At 38.2% G+C, this 14,225-nt stretch overlaps 1 protein-coding gene across 2 annotated transcripts in view; it reads left to right on the forward strand.

The window, feature by feature from the left end:
- fstl5 (follistatin-like 5) overlaps window positions 1-14,225 on the forward strand; it is a 152,086-nt gene that overhangs the window by 24,751 nt on the left and 113,110 nt on the right. Inside the window, exon 3 of one of the 2 annotated variants that reach the window (XM_047802686.1) lies at window positions 892-925. In XM_047802686.1, the coding sequence (XP_047658642.1) occupies window positions 892-925 (34 nt within the window). The remainder of the gene's footprint in view (window positions 1-891; window positions 926-14,225) is intronic. The other variant, XM_047802687.1, reaches the window with a different exon arrangement.

Here is a 14,225-nt window from a genome sequence, read left to right on the forward strand (position 1 = left end):
ATCCTCCGGATCTATAAAACAACTTTAGACACAATTAAAATTTTGTACTTAAACAAAAGGAGAAACTATTGAACTCTAATAAAAAATCTTAAAAGAACTAGATGTAAATATATACATTATATATTATACACAATCATTTAGTTTTTTCTCTCTAATAAAATTAATAATAATAATAATAATAATAATAATAATAATAATAATAATAATAATAATAATAATAATAATAATAATAATAATAATAATAATATGCTCCAGTTCATCTTCAGTTGATTTCAGTGACATGACAGAGCTGTTAGCACCAGATGGGCTAGTTTTAGTATTTCACAAACTCCTGGGTGCAGAAAACAACAACAACAACAACAACAACAACAACAACAACAACAACAACAACAACAACAGACAATCACATGAGATTTCAGTCTTGTAAGGTCCTGTCTTGTACCTCATGTGCCTGAAGGTTCGGTGCTTATATACTCACATCAGTTGTAAGTTACCCTGTTACCCAAACAGAAAAAAGTACAATTAAAAAACTGAAAATCCCCAAAAAAAAAAAAATTCTAAATCTCAGGAAGGTTTGAGGGTTGGTGCGGTTAACTGATTAGATGTTTTAGAGACGATCCAAGGTCACATTAACCAATGCAGAACCGATAAACACCAGAGAACACACGTCTGTTACACGTCACACGTCATGTTGCTGGTTGCTGCCGGCTTCTTTGCTTTGTTTTGTTTGACCGTGGACGTTTCTGGACAGACGTATGTCCTTGAGGTGTGTAAAGCGTGTGACACGTCGAGGCGTCAGCTGCACGGTTGTGGCTCCATCGCCGAGCTGCATGGAAAGCAGGAGGCTACGTGATGTTTTCATGACTTTGTCTCTCTCTGTTCTTGTTCCAGCAGGATGGGATCCCAGAGAGTTTGCAGATTAAGGGTATGTAACACTACTCCTGCCCTCTCTCTCTCTCTCTCTCTCTCTCTCTCTCTCTCTCTCTCTCTCTCTCTCTCTCTCTCTCTTTGTCTATTTTTGATCACGGTGTTGGACACACATCCACTGCAACTTGTCCTCATGTTAAAATGTTAATCGTGGCTTTAAAAACGTTCTTATTACAGTGGACACAAATGTCAAAAGGCAGCACTGTTCTTTACCGAATGAATGGCTTCTTCAGTCGAGCGGTGTGTGTGTGTGTGTGTGTGTGTGTGTGTGTGTGTGTGTGTGTGTGTGTGTTGATGAGCGCCCTATGCCTCACCTGTGTTGGACACCCATTAATAAAAGTTGTACCAATGAGTTGAGCAGTATTCATTTGCTCTGATGAAAAAACAGCGTACACATGCAGACTATGACACACACACACACTGACACATGAAGACAGAGCGAAGACAGAGCGAAGACAGAGTGAAGACAGAGCAAAGACGAGACACGAGGACGAGAGAAGGAGAGAAAGAGAATCCATCACCAGGGCTAATCTAGCTCTACCAGATGTACGGAAATATCAGACATATGGTCTTTCCTTTCCATGCATTTCCACACTGGATTTATTAATAAATCAACTCTGAGAGAGTTCAGAATTATTCCTGGAATCATTTGTAGCTGTCACGGCTCAGGAGACCCAGGACGGTGAGACGGAGCTTCATGAAGGACAATGTGGTAATTAATACGTCATGGAGGTTTGTGTAGCAAGTGCTGTGTGAGGGTGTGAGGAAGTGAGGACGAAGTGATGAAGTGAAGAAGAAGTGAGGAAGAAGTGAGGACGTGAAGAAGAAGTGAGGAAGTGAAGAAGAAGTGAGGAAGTGAGGAAGAAGTGAGGAAGTGAAGAAGTGAGGAAGAAGTGAGGAAGTGAAGAAGAAGTGAGGAAGAAGTGAGGAAGTGAAGAAGTGAGGAAGTGACGACCGTGCGGCAGCCGTGCGGCCGCAGTGCGGCACGCAGTGCGGCCGTGCCGCACTGCTGCCGTGCGGACGTGCGGCCGCCGTGCGCCCGTGCTGCCGCCGTGCGGCCGTGCGGCCGGCGTGCGACCCGTGCCTCGCCGTGCGGCCGTGCCGCCGCGCTGCCGTGCGGCCGTGCAGCCGCGCGGCCGTCCGGCCGCCATTGCGGCCGTGCCGCCGTGCCGCCGCGCATGCCGTGCGTTCGTGCCGCCGCGCTGCCGTGCGGCCGGGCGGCCGCCGTGCGGCCGTGCCGCCGTGCGGCCGTGCCGCCGCCGTGCGGCCGTGCCGCCGTGCGGCCGCCGTGCGGCCGCGCCGCCGTGCGCCCTCCGGCCGCCGTGCGGCCGTGCCGCCGTGCGGCCGTGCCGTGCGCCCTCCGGCCGCCGTGCGGCCGTGCCGCCGCCGCTGTTTTATGTTGATGTCTGATGTTCTAGAGAAGAAACCGACGTAAACGTGTCACATTAGCAACACCAGAGGAAAAGGACAGTTGATGTCCATGGTTACACCAAGGTCCAGAGCCATGACGGAAGCGGAGATCAGAACTTCTGATCCTGACCTTCTACCGTTTGTTTCTTTTGGCAATGAAGAACATTTTGACACACTGTAGCATCACCAGTATTCTTATACCACATCTTATTTTATACAGCTAAGCATTTGATGATAAAGGGCCTTGCTCAAGGGCCCAAGGTTAGCAGCTTAGCTGTGGTGGAATTTGGACAGTTTACCATCCTAACAATTCCCACTAGTGTACAGTATAAACTCAGCATCCCGTTAATTAGAATCTAATAATCACAGTTCATAGCAGGGGGTTAGGACAAGATTAAACCAGAGTTACAGACAGATACTACAGACTGAAGACAAGAGGACAGTTTTATAACATCACAATCCTCTGATTGCACACAATAGATGATTCATGGCACCGAAAACTTACAGAATGCAGCGTGATCAAACATGACTTCAGAAGAAAAACAAATATGAAGGAGATCGATGTCGTCAGCCGACTATCCTGGCATGTGTTCTGTTTTGCAGTGAAAAACAAGCGACTCAACAAGAGAGCTCCATTTGGCTCTGGTTGTGTTGTGAGCTGTAAAAAAAATGTACGTTCGTGGCATATGCAGATGCCTTTATCCAGAGCAACTTACAATTATCTCCTTTATACAGCTGAGGGATAAGAGCATCCCTAAGGAGTCCAACACACACCATAACCAGTAGGCTACCACTTTGCTGATGGCAGTAAAAGTGTTTTATTATTCTGCCCACAATAGAAAATGCGAGAGAGCAGCCAGGGAAGCGTCACCAACCGGATGTTGTGTACTTTTACAGCTCTGGAAGGCTCCAACTCAATCATATTGACACACACAATAATTATACAAATAATTGCTTACGACAAGCCTCGAATCAGGCCATGCCCCCACAATCACCCGCCGGCGGCGGGGGGGGCAAAATCAGGTGTGAAATCGTCTAACGTGTAGGACGACTAAACCAGGAAACAAGGGAATTAGAACAGAGAATAAATGGAAGGCACTAGAAAGCAAAAAACAAACAAACAAACAAATAAATAAATAAATAAATAAATAAACAGTCACAGTAATGCTGCATTAACAACCAACCAGGAACTGGGAAATTTCCAAACTTCCTATTTTAAAAGACCTGTTTAAAAGGCTCTCCAACTTGTAATTCCTACTTGATAGTCTTAAAGTGACAAAAGTCTGCTTTTCAATATTTCTGCTTTTCAGTATTTGTTATGTTTTCGAGTTCAGGGTAAAAGTAGGTTAAGCCACTATGAACGCAGCTTTAGAGCTCAGGTGAAAAACAAGAACATGTTTTGCTGGGAATAAGTTATTTGCTACAAAACTGTACAAACTACTACCAAAACAAGACATTTAATGCCTTAATACACAAAGTATTCGTACATAGCATACACCATCTTGGAAGATCACATGACAGTCCTTTATTCATTATCTGTACTATAACACTTTCAGGTGTTCTTATCGTGTTCCTTTGCCTGGTTTCTCTCACACCAAAAAGGACAAAGGTTGAAAAAATGACTAGATAAAAAACCCAACATGACTTCGCACCAACAAATTAATGCACCTGACAAATAACAAAAAGAGAAAGAGACAGAGAGAGAGAGAGAGAGAGAGAGAGAGAGAGAGAGAGAGAGAGAGAGAGAGTACCCTATCCCTCATCTACTGTACGTTTTACCTACACCTACACCTCATATATGGGCATGTGTGTAGCCTAGTGTTTAAGGTGTTGGGCTACCAATCGGAAGGTTGTGAGTCCACCAAGCTGTCACTGTTGGGCCCCTGAGCAAGGCCCTTAACCCTCAATTCCTCAGTTATATAAAAAAAATGAGGTAATGTAAGTCGCTTTATATAGTGGCATCTGCCAAATGCTGTAAATGTTATAATTTAATATTATCCTAAATTTATCTCTTTGCTTTGTTAATATTTGATGCAAATGTAAAGTACTAAAGAGAGAGACACAGAGAGAGAGGAGATGCTGGTTAGAGACAGTTTATCATATTTATACAGGTAAAGGAAGTGATAATAAAGACAAATTTGTCTCGCTGATGATCCACAACATACTGTAATTAGAAAGTGTTAAAATGCCTAACTTGTCGTTCGTTAATAAATCAAACTTTGTAATTGTTGGAATTTGCTGTGGTATAATAATTAGAACACACTACGGCGTACTGTATGCCACTTTTTGTGTGTTGTACAGAACTGTAAAACAAATCCTTGTTTAGGATGTTGCTGTAGAAATATGTAGAAAAAGTACAATATTACCACAAGGGCGTTGATGTAAATCACTGTTTCAGAAAATTGATCAACACCCTCTGGTCATCTGAGCCCAAAGTAAATGAACTGACTTTTTAAATAACTAAATTTTAAATAAGCAAATCTGTGGGCCCGTATTCATGAAAATCTGAAGTGTAAAGAGTTTCTCCTAGTGAAAGGAAATTCTTAGTAATGTGGACAATGGCGAAAGTCTGATTTTGACATTGGTGGGGACATAATTTATTTGACACTTTTGGGGACAACATTCCCCGTATTTTGTGCATAAAACTGTTGTTATAAGAATACTTTCTTCTTCACATACCGGTAACCTGCATAATCACGTTGCATATTGTTTCATACAACGGAATCTAGCTGCAGCCGACCTCAACACATTAGCGAGAAAGACAAAGCCAATCAAACAGCGACGTGGGTTAGAGAGGCGGGACTCAAAAAAGGCAAAGGCCAATCATTTTAAGAGAGGTGAGTTACAGAGGCGGGATTCATTGCAGGGGGTAGATCTGTTAACCGTTTGTGTTCCACAAGTTGCGCTACTTTTTCCAGAATGCCGTTGTAAAATATTTTCATCTTATTTAATGACTCCTGAATAAATGTTAAATGAAATAAGTAAAAAAGCACAAGACACAGACGGATATCAGTGATTATGTATAAATATATATATATAAAAGGTTGGTCGAATTGTTGCTAGGGACAATCGAGTGTTCCCTGGATATAGTGTTCCCCAAATCGACGCCCTTGAATGTGGGCGTTTCCCTTTAAAATGAAAGAGATGATCGTAGTAAAGATAAAGATTCACAAAGCATCTTTACACATAAAAGTGTTAAGAGTAGTGAGGAGAACTTTTAAGAGTTTCTTTATCAGAGGAGAAACTGACTGAAAGGTGAAGAAGGAGAAGAAAATGTGTTGTATACAATATTTAATAATGATAGTGAGTTAATAAGATGACACAGATTAGATCGTGTGAGGATCAGAGATAACGTCTCTAATTAGATTAGAGATAAAGATGATATCATTTGTCTGTATGACATTTCTGCTCTGTGTTTCAGAGATGTTTACATTTAAATTTACATTACATTTATTACCTTTATAACATACAGATGTTAGAACATCTCTGATATGATTGGTCACGAACGTATTCCCTACACGGTATAGTCTCAAATATCTTAACATAGAGACAAAGTGAAGGTTTTAAAAGGTTTTTAATAGGCCGATTTGTAAAAAGTGCTTCTTTTTTTACTGGACAACCAATCACAGTCTTCAAAAGAGTCTGTCATACCTAGTAACAGGTTAAGCCCCGCCTCCTGTTAAAGATTAAGGGTGTTGTATTTTCCTTGTTCAGAGTTGCAATGTGATTGGTCCTGTATCTCTCTTAAGATAAGATTTCTAGGTAGATATTTTTAAGCTAAATTCTGAGATCATTCTTAGAATTTCTCTGATGTTTTCATGGATTCAAATCAAAACAATATTGGGAATTTGTTTTTGACCCACATTTAACCTTTTGTACATTGCTTTCCATTGTGTTTCTTTTCAGTGATCCATACAGTACAGTACTTCATCCTAAGCGGAAAAATGGTCTCGCACACACAGAGTTACATTAATGGCCATGTTAACAAATAGACATGCAGTAGCTCATGCTGTAAATCACACACTGGCCTTGGCCCAGAGCTCATCAGTAATGGAGATGGCTCGGTGCCTGTCAAGTGACGCCAAACGGCCAGAGGGAAAGCCAAGAGGTTTCCTGCGGCGAGATAAATGCGTCTCCTTCTCGGCCGTTCCTACAGACGAGTATAAGCTATAAAGCCTGTCGTTATTCTGACCCGGGCTCGGTCCAGAGCTCTAAGCTCCGTGAGCGACTCTGGCAGTAGCTAATCAGAGTGTAATGAAGACCTCGGCTCACGACAGAGCCTCAGAAGGTCAAAGCTGTAATCAGAGTGGAGGCATTATCATAAAAGGAAGGCTCACCTGTCACTAATTCTTCAGTTTAATTCACTCCTTCTTCCTTCGTTGACCTTTTCTTATTCTCGCATTTCTTCGGCCCGTGTTATGACTCCATTTAACGATTTACCGAATCCGTCTCGCCGCTCCCCCGTATCAATGAACAAACCGAGAAGCAGCAACCTTCTTTTTTTTATATGTACTGTTTCTTCTGCAATTATTCATCAGGATTTTTCATGGTGCTGTTAAAATTCTCTCAACTCTGATTGGTCAAAAGAAGGTCAAGCCATTTTCTAGAAAAGAAACTCAGACAATGTGATAGCTGTAATTCTAATATCATGCAATACTAACACTCAAGTAATACCAGCTCATGGGGTTTATTAAAAGGGCATGAGGGCATGGTTATCATGTTTGCCTCACATCTCCACGGTTCACACAGTGCTCCCAGGGTTTCCTACAGTGACTCCAGTTACCGGTTTAATCCAGTAACAATTTACACCATCATTAACAGCTGACTTTTTTTTTTCTCCTATTAACATACATTGAACATTTATAAAATAGTGTCTGCGCTGTAACAGTCGGTATCTTCTTGCTCTTAGTATCTGATGCTTTCTGGTTACTTGGTAACATCAAAAAATCTCTTGGGTTCTTTTTCTCTTCTTATTAGCAAAAGAAAAGAAAAAAGACTGCAGACGGAACAAGCGTTTACTGACGATGTACGTGATACGAGTTGTTTTACAGGCGTTTTACAAGACCGATTGTAACTATGAGTAGATAAAAGGTATGACTAGTAAATAAACTGTAATCGTTCATGATTTTCTGTGATAAAACACATCAGCTGTTATTGAAAAAGAATCAGCTTCAGGTTTGCTAACATTAACTCGGCTTCACGCTGTGAGTTATTTTCTTTTAACAGCACGCATTCAGGCGTCGTACTAATTTCAAACGTCATTAACGTAGACTCTAGCAACTTTGTCCCTGTTCCAGGTTGTAACACCTCCATTGTTTTAGATGTTACTCTGAGGGGTTCAGAAATTTGACCTGTACTGATACATACCTTCACAAAACAAATGAGCTTTTACAACAACTTTATTTTTTTTTATCTGCAAGTGCTTATAGACATGTGTCCCAAGTCAATGAATAAACTTAAAGTGAGTGTTGGCTTTTTGTTTTTAAATGAGTCAATGAGTAGTAAACTTCTGTAGTAGTAAAGTTTTTCTGATAAGTGATGATGAAGATGGGATGAGATGAGCTTGAAATCCACAAGGTTATTTGAGTGCGATGCAATGATTTAATTCCCATGATCCACAGTGAGAAAGACAATTGTGGTCTTCCAGTTTGATTTTAAATCGGGCTTCAAGGCCTCCAAGCAGTATTTACGCGTTCTCGTATTGAGGCAAGTGTATCGGTGTTTCTATGGCTTTCTGTATGAAGATCTTAGAGTTGTTTTTTTTTTTGAGTTTTGACACCATACAGCAGATGTACTTGATAACTCTGTGTTAAACTTTTCCAGAACCCTGCAGGGGGTTTTGTAAGTGACAGCATCAGCATGCAGGATGATGAAGATGAAGAGTTTTGAGGACAGGGCCGTTGTCTGCCAGATGTCGGTCATTTCCCTTGGGTGATTTATCCTTAAACATATCATTCAAGCTATAAAAGTGATGGCACCATGTAGAGAGTAAAGATGGACTGCATTTGTATCATATCTCACAGATGCTACTTAGTTTCTAATAATTCTTAAAAGAAAAAAAAGAAAGAAAGAAATGAGCTCCGAGATGCGATAAAAAAAATATAGTGTTAGAAGACAATTGGTGGCTAATAAAAACATAACTAATAAAATATACTCATAGTATAAATGATTTAATTATAATAAATGGTCTATTAAAATGGACATAATTGTCCATTAGGTCCCAAAACAATCAAACACTTAATAACATGTTTTTCATGTAAGTAATGTTGTTCAAAATGTAAAATTCTTTCAAGCAATCCTGTAGTTTACACTTTTAAAGTTTGTTTTTTAAAAAGAAATAAGGTTTATGCCTTTAATTCTCTATGAGCAATTGTTGACTGTGTTATAATTAAGAAAGGAAATTGGTATTTTTTTTACCAAGACATTTAGTGTGTTAGGTTTCACCGACGAGCCTTTAGTGTTACAATGAATTAAAGAATGAAAGGAAATGTTCGTGTCAAGGTATTATTACTAAAAATAAAATAAAATAAATAAATAAAATGACTTTTTCTTCTTATTTAAACATGCAAACCTTTGCACTCACGTTGTATATTTCTAACCTGTTGTCATTTACCTTTTCCTGTTATCGAACCAGACAAATTAACGAATTATGTCAAGAAGGAATGGATGAGATAATAGAACATTTTTAACACTAACAATTAGAATTAAATACAATTAAAACTAACATTTAAAATACTGTATTTCTCACAGGATCCTGCACATAAAACAGAAGCAAAATACAGCAAAGAAGCCTTATTATTTCTCTGAATTAAAGCAGCGTCACACTTTTATATTGGCTATTCCTTTAGAAGCCCCACCCCTTTCCCCTCACCTTATATTAAACTGTGAAATAAATTATATTAATGTATGCTTTACTTTAGAAATTTCTGTTTTTGTTCATTCAAATACAGATCAGTTTAATGGTAAACAAATCATTTTAATGGTAATTCTGATAAAAAATTGTTGAGCTGCAGCCGGTGTCACCCCAAGGACAAATTTCATGGTTATCCCACATTCAAGGGCTAAGCATTAGATAAACGATTTGTGAAAAGTCTTTGCTGAAAATGCACTGGGTTATGTTCCTGAGTGTGTGCTGTAGGCTTGGCTTGGCAGCTCAGAGCTTTAGTTTTAGCACTACAAGGACAAACCCTGTAAAAAACCCAGTAACAAACTCTGTGAAGGAAGAATTGACTGGATGTCTGACACATACTGTAAACGCACATAATGTGCTATGTGTACAAATTACAAGCATTTTTAATTACCTGACCCTTTGGCCAAGCACTTTTTTCTTTGCTTCTATCTACTAGGCTTTATTTCAGTAACACTGATGTTAGAATTAGCAGGAGTATAGAATAGCAGAATAGAATAGCAGTCGTATTTGTACTGATGACAATAGTAGCAGAAAAAGCAGTAATAATAGTAGCAATAACAATACTAGTAGTAATAGTAGAAGGAGTAGTGTTAACAATACTTGTAGCAGTGGTAGTAGTAGTAATAATAACAATACTCATAGCAGCAGCAATAGTAGTTGTATTGATGACAATAGTAGCAATAAAAGCAGAAGTAGTATTAGTAGTAGTAGTAGTAGTAGTAATAGTAATAACAATCCTGGCAGCAGTATAGTAGTCGTAATAATAGTATTATTAATAATAACAATACTAGTAGCAGTTGTAGTAGTAGTAGTAGTAGTAGTATTAACAATACTAGTTGTAGTAGTAGTAGTAGTAGTATTAGTAGTAGTAGTAGTAGTAGTAGTAGTATTAACAATACTAGTATCAGTATAGTAGTAGTAGTAGTAGTATTAACAATACTAGTTGTAGTAATAGTAGTAGTATTAGTAGTAGTAGTAGTAGTAGTAGTAGTAGTAGTAGTAGTAGTAGTAGTAGTATTAACAATACTAGTAGCAGTATAGTAGTAGTAGTAGTAGTAGTAGTAGTAGTAGTAGTAGTAGTAGTAGTAGTAGTAGTAGTAGTAGTACTCAGTAGTAGTACAATACTAATAGCACTAGTGTTCTCTCGAGTATGAACTTTAGAACAACCTGTAGAAGTAGGAGCAGCAGCAGATGTACTCAGTATGAAAATTTTCACTATTTCACATTTCAACATAAAGGCCAATATACTGTATAGAGGTGTTTCTTTTTTATCTGTTATATATATTTTTTACTCTCACGTACAGCTGGCCTTATGAAACAATAGACGTGGATGGATGAGCCTCGACAGCAAATAGGCGAAATGAAATTGGATGTCAGAATCGTGAATAGAAAGCGTGCGATAGTCAAGCATACACAAGAATATCCCAGAATGCTCTGTAATTGGAATCAGAGATGAAGTGCCTGGCACATCAACAGGAGCCGCGATGCAAATAGAAATGCAGAGTTTCAGGAATGACAGCGGAATCACATTTCAAGGGGATCATTCTGTGAAAAAAATATTTAAAAATAGCCTAATATAAATGAGTTCAAAATTAATCACAGAGCAGCTTAGAAATAAATGAACAAATTTAAGGCCATTTTATAAATAAATAAATAAAATAATAATGATGATGATAATGAATAAATAGAAATAAATACATAAAATACTAAAAATTAAACTAAAAATAAATAGTCAGATTCAATAAATAATTGTATATTTTTATCTTAAAAATCAATTATTATTATTATTATTATTATTATTGAATTCATCTTTTTATCTTACAAAATACATTATTATTGTTATTATTAATAATTGTAGCTTTTTATCTTAAAAATAAATTATTATTATTATTATTATTATTATTATTATTATTATTATTATTATTATTATTATTATTATTATTTACTTCGTTTTACCTGGTCTCCTAACATAGTTATTGTCACATATTGCAGAAATCTGTCCTTGGGGCTTGCCTCCATGTAGCAGTAGACATATAGCTGTAAATAGACCATTTATCCTAAAAACCCCATCGCTCTTTGGGATTTCTTTGGAAGTTTAATAACAGAGAGCAGCAGCATGCAGCATGAGCGATGAGCACAGGATGCAGTTATTTTCTCCTTGCCGGATTATTCGCTGATGGCTCCCTAACGTTTCGCCACTGACAGCACCTCCCATGACAACTTAATTCATAATTTGACCATCTGTAATCAAGTTCCATTCCTTCCCATTTTTATGCTGTCCATTGAAAGATAGCGAGGGAGAAAAACACACTAGGGGGGAGGTGATGACAAAACTAATGGGATTTCAGTGGTGAATGAGGACAGAAACGGTCTCCAATGGACCAATCCTATGGGAAGTGGTAGCAGTTGGCTCATTTTGAGATCGAGAACTCTTCGTTCTGGTACTGTAGGAGTAAGGAAGCAAGGCAGTCGGACTTGGGTTTGAATGTAGAGCAGGGATTCTTAAAATGGTTGTAACCAGGGACCACTTAAATTTAAATTTAAATAAATAAATAAATCCAGACTTCTTAGCATGGTTTTTATTTCTACAACATAATAAATTTATTATCCTTTTATTTAAATCTAAACAAGAATATAATTCAGAAAAGTTTCATTTGTGAAATGGCATATTTATTTATTTATTTATTCATTCATTCATTCATTCATTCATTCATTCATTCATTCATTCATTTATTCATTTATTTATTTATTTATTTATTAGCATAATTACTTTACTAATGCTAGGCAGAGGTTTCCCCTTAGCCAAGCTTCAAAGAACCCTTGGGGTTACTGAACCCCTCTTTCTATATTCCCCGTTTGGAGCTAAAACTTTAGAAATCTCTTTCTTTCATCTCACAGCCTTTATCATTTCATCACTTCTAGTGAATGCTGAGAAATTCCTCTGTATTTCCTTCACGACTGTTAGTAGGTCACATGATACCCATCGAAGTATGGAAGTGTGAATTGGTGTGAAAGCACCCGGGTAGAGATGTTAATCAGAGCAACGCGATGGTATGGAAATAGGAACGCTCAGTACATCAGGGACACATCAGAGAAGGGAAGAATATAAAATCTTTTTAAGCACCGTGATGTTGTTCTTCGATCAGGACACATTTGTGTATCTAAAGTAAAGAGAAGAAAACTTCATAACAACAAGCTACCTTTATGTTTCTGATGAATAATTTAAAACATTAACAGCATTCTTTCTCGCTCTATCAAACTATACTTTAATTAACTTGAAATATGGAATATTTATTAAAATACATACAGTGATGTATGAATTCATTTAAAACTCATTGTTTAAAACATCTTTCACTCTGAATCTGAGTCCATTCTAAATTTTGAAAAATGGATCTTTTAGTCACATTTTTTTAGTCACCTTGTTTCTTGATCACATTTCTTAATAAACATTTGGAACAAGTTACTTGATTGACTTACTTAGTCAGGGCTGTCAAGTGTCACGCATTGAGAGTGACAGTCACGCATTTTGGTCTTTTGTCACGCTCTCCCGCCACACATTGTATTTGTCACGCAGGAAAACTGACTATTTATCATATATTTAATATGCCGCAGTGCCCGAGATGTATCAGTCAGCACCGCTGTCTCTATGGAATCAAACGCGTCTCTCCTGGAATTCCTGGAGTCAAGCCTGACACTTATCAGCCAATGAAAAAAGGAGGCTACACAATAGCCAATCAGAAAATAGCACTATTGTATCTGGATAAGATTTAACGCAACAACCAGTGAAAAAACAACATACATTATAGAGGGTATTTTCAATGGTCGGTTTGAACAAAACCTCAACACGAAACAGCTTGTCTCTGGACGGCTGGACGGGACATTGTCCTCAGTCATGACCCTAAAAATGTCTGGGCTTGTGCTGAACTGTTTTATATGGGAGCAACATTACACATGATAAAGGGGTCCAAAAAGGCAACAAACACTTACAATAAACACCACCAGTCATAATCTCTCTCTCTCTCTCTCTCTCTCTCTCTCTCTCTCTCTCTCTCTCTCTCTCTCTCTCTCTCTCTCTCTCAACAGCAATACAACACTGTTAGCTAAATTAGAGATTCTTTTAAAATATTTCTAGATCCTAAATGTCTGCTTGTCATCAGTATCGTTGCTTGCTAACGGCATATTGAATTTTTTGCTACTTTCATATTAAAAATAACTCATAATTGTAATACAACAGCAAAATGCAGTGTGTCAGGACATAAACCGTAGTTTCGGGTTAATACACTTGTTTAAGTTTTACAAGTATTACAAGAAAACTATAATAAAACTCAGTCTATACTGTAGACCCCGATTAAGTTTGGCACCAAAGCCTCAATAGCAAGATAACTAAACGTCAGGAGTGTGTTGCTTCACGGTCGTTGAATATTTAAACCTGTATTCAGAAGAGAGACAGGCTTCCAACATGGCGAGAAAAGTCAATATTTGCATGCTGTGAATATTCATGAGCGTCAACACTAGAGAAACAGGAGGGACTCTAATTTCAACAAACGTGATTTGTGCTTGGAAAGAACCCAAGAGTAGATCAGGTTTCCTGTGTCAACACACTCAGAAAAGGTCGAATGTAAAGCTTAGGAACATGCATGACTTATTTTTATAAGCAAAGTCAAATTTTTGAGTTCTCAGTATCCTTAATGTTAATATGATTGATCGTTATTCTGTTATTAAGCTTACACTTGTTCCGAATTACCATAGGCTAATAAGATTCTTCAGACAAAACAACCTCGGGCTGTTTTACCGAGCTTCTACAAACACGACAGACCTAAATTAAACAATTTTGTGTTATAGATTTTCCAAACGTGCAGCGTTAGCACATCTGTCATCCTTCCCTTCAGTCTGGCACACGGTCCTGACCAGCTCAATAAATACGTAGCTCTGACCTACGGCTAGACGAATAAATAAATAAGGAGGAGGACCGTTGCTT

Source organism: Tachysurus fulvidraco, chromosome 17 (genome assembly GCF_022655615.1).
Source record: "Tachysurus fulvidraco isolate hzauxx_2018 chromosome 17, HZAU_PFXX_2.0, whole genome shotgun sequence".
Taxonomy (NCBI): domain Eukaryota; kingdom Metazoa; phylum Chordata; class Actinopteri; order Siluriformes; family Bagridae; genus Tachysurus; species Tachysurus fulvidraco.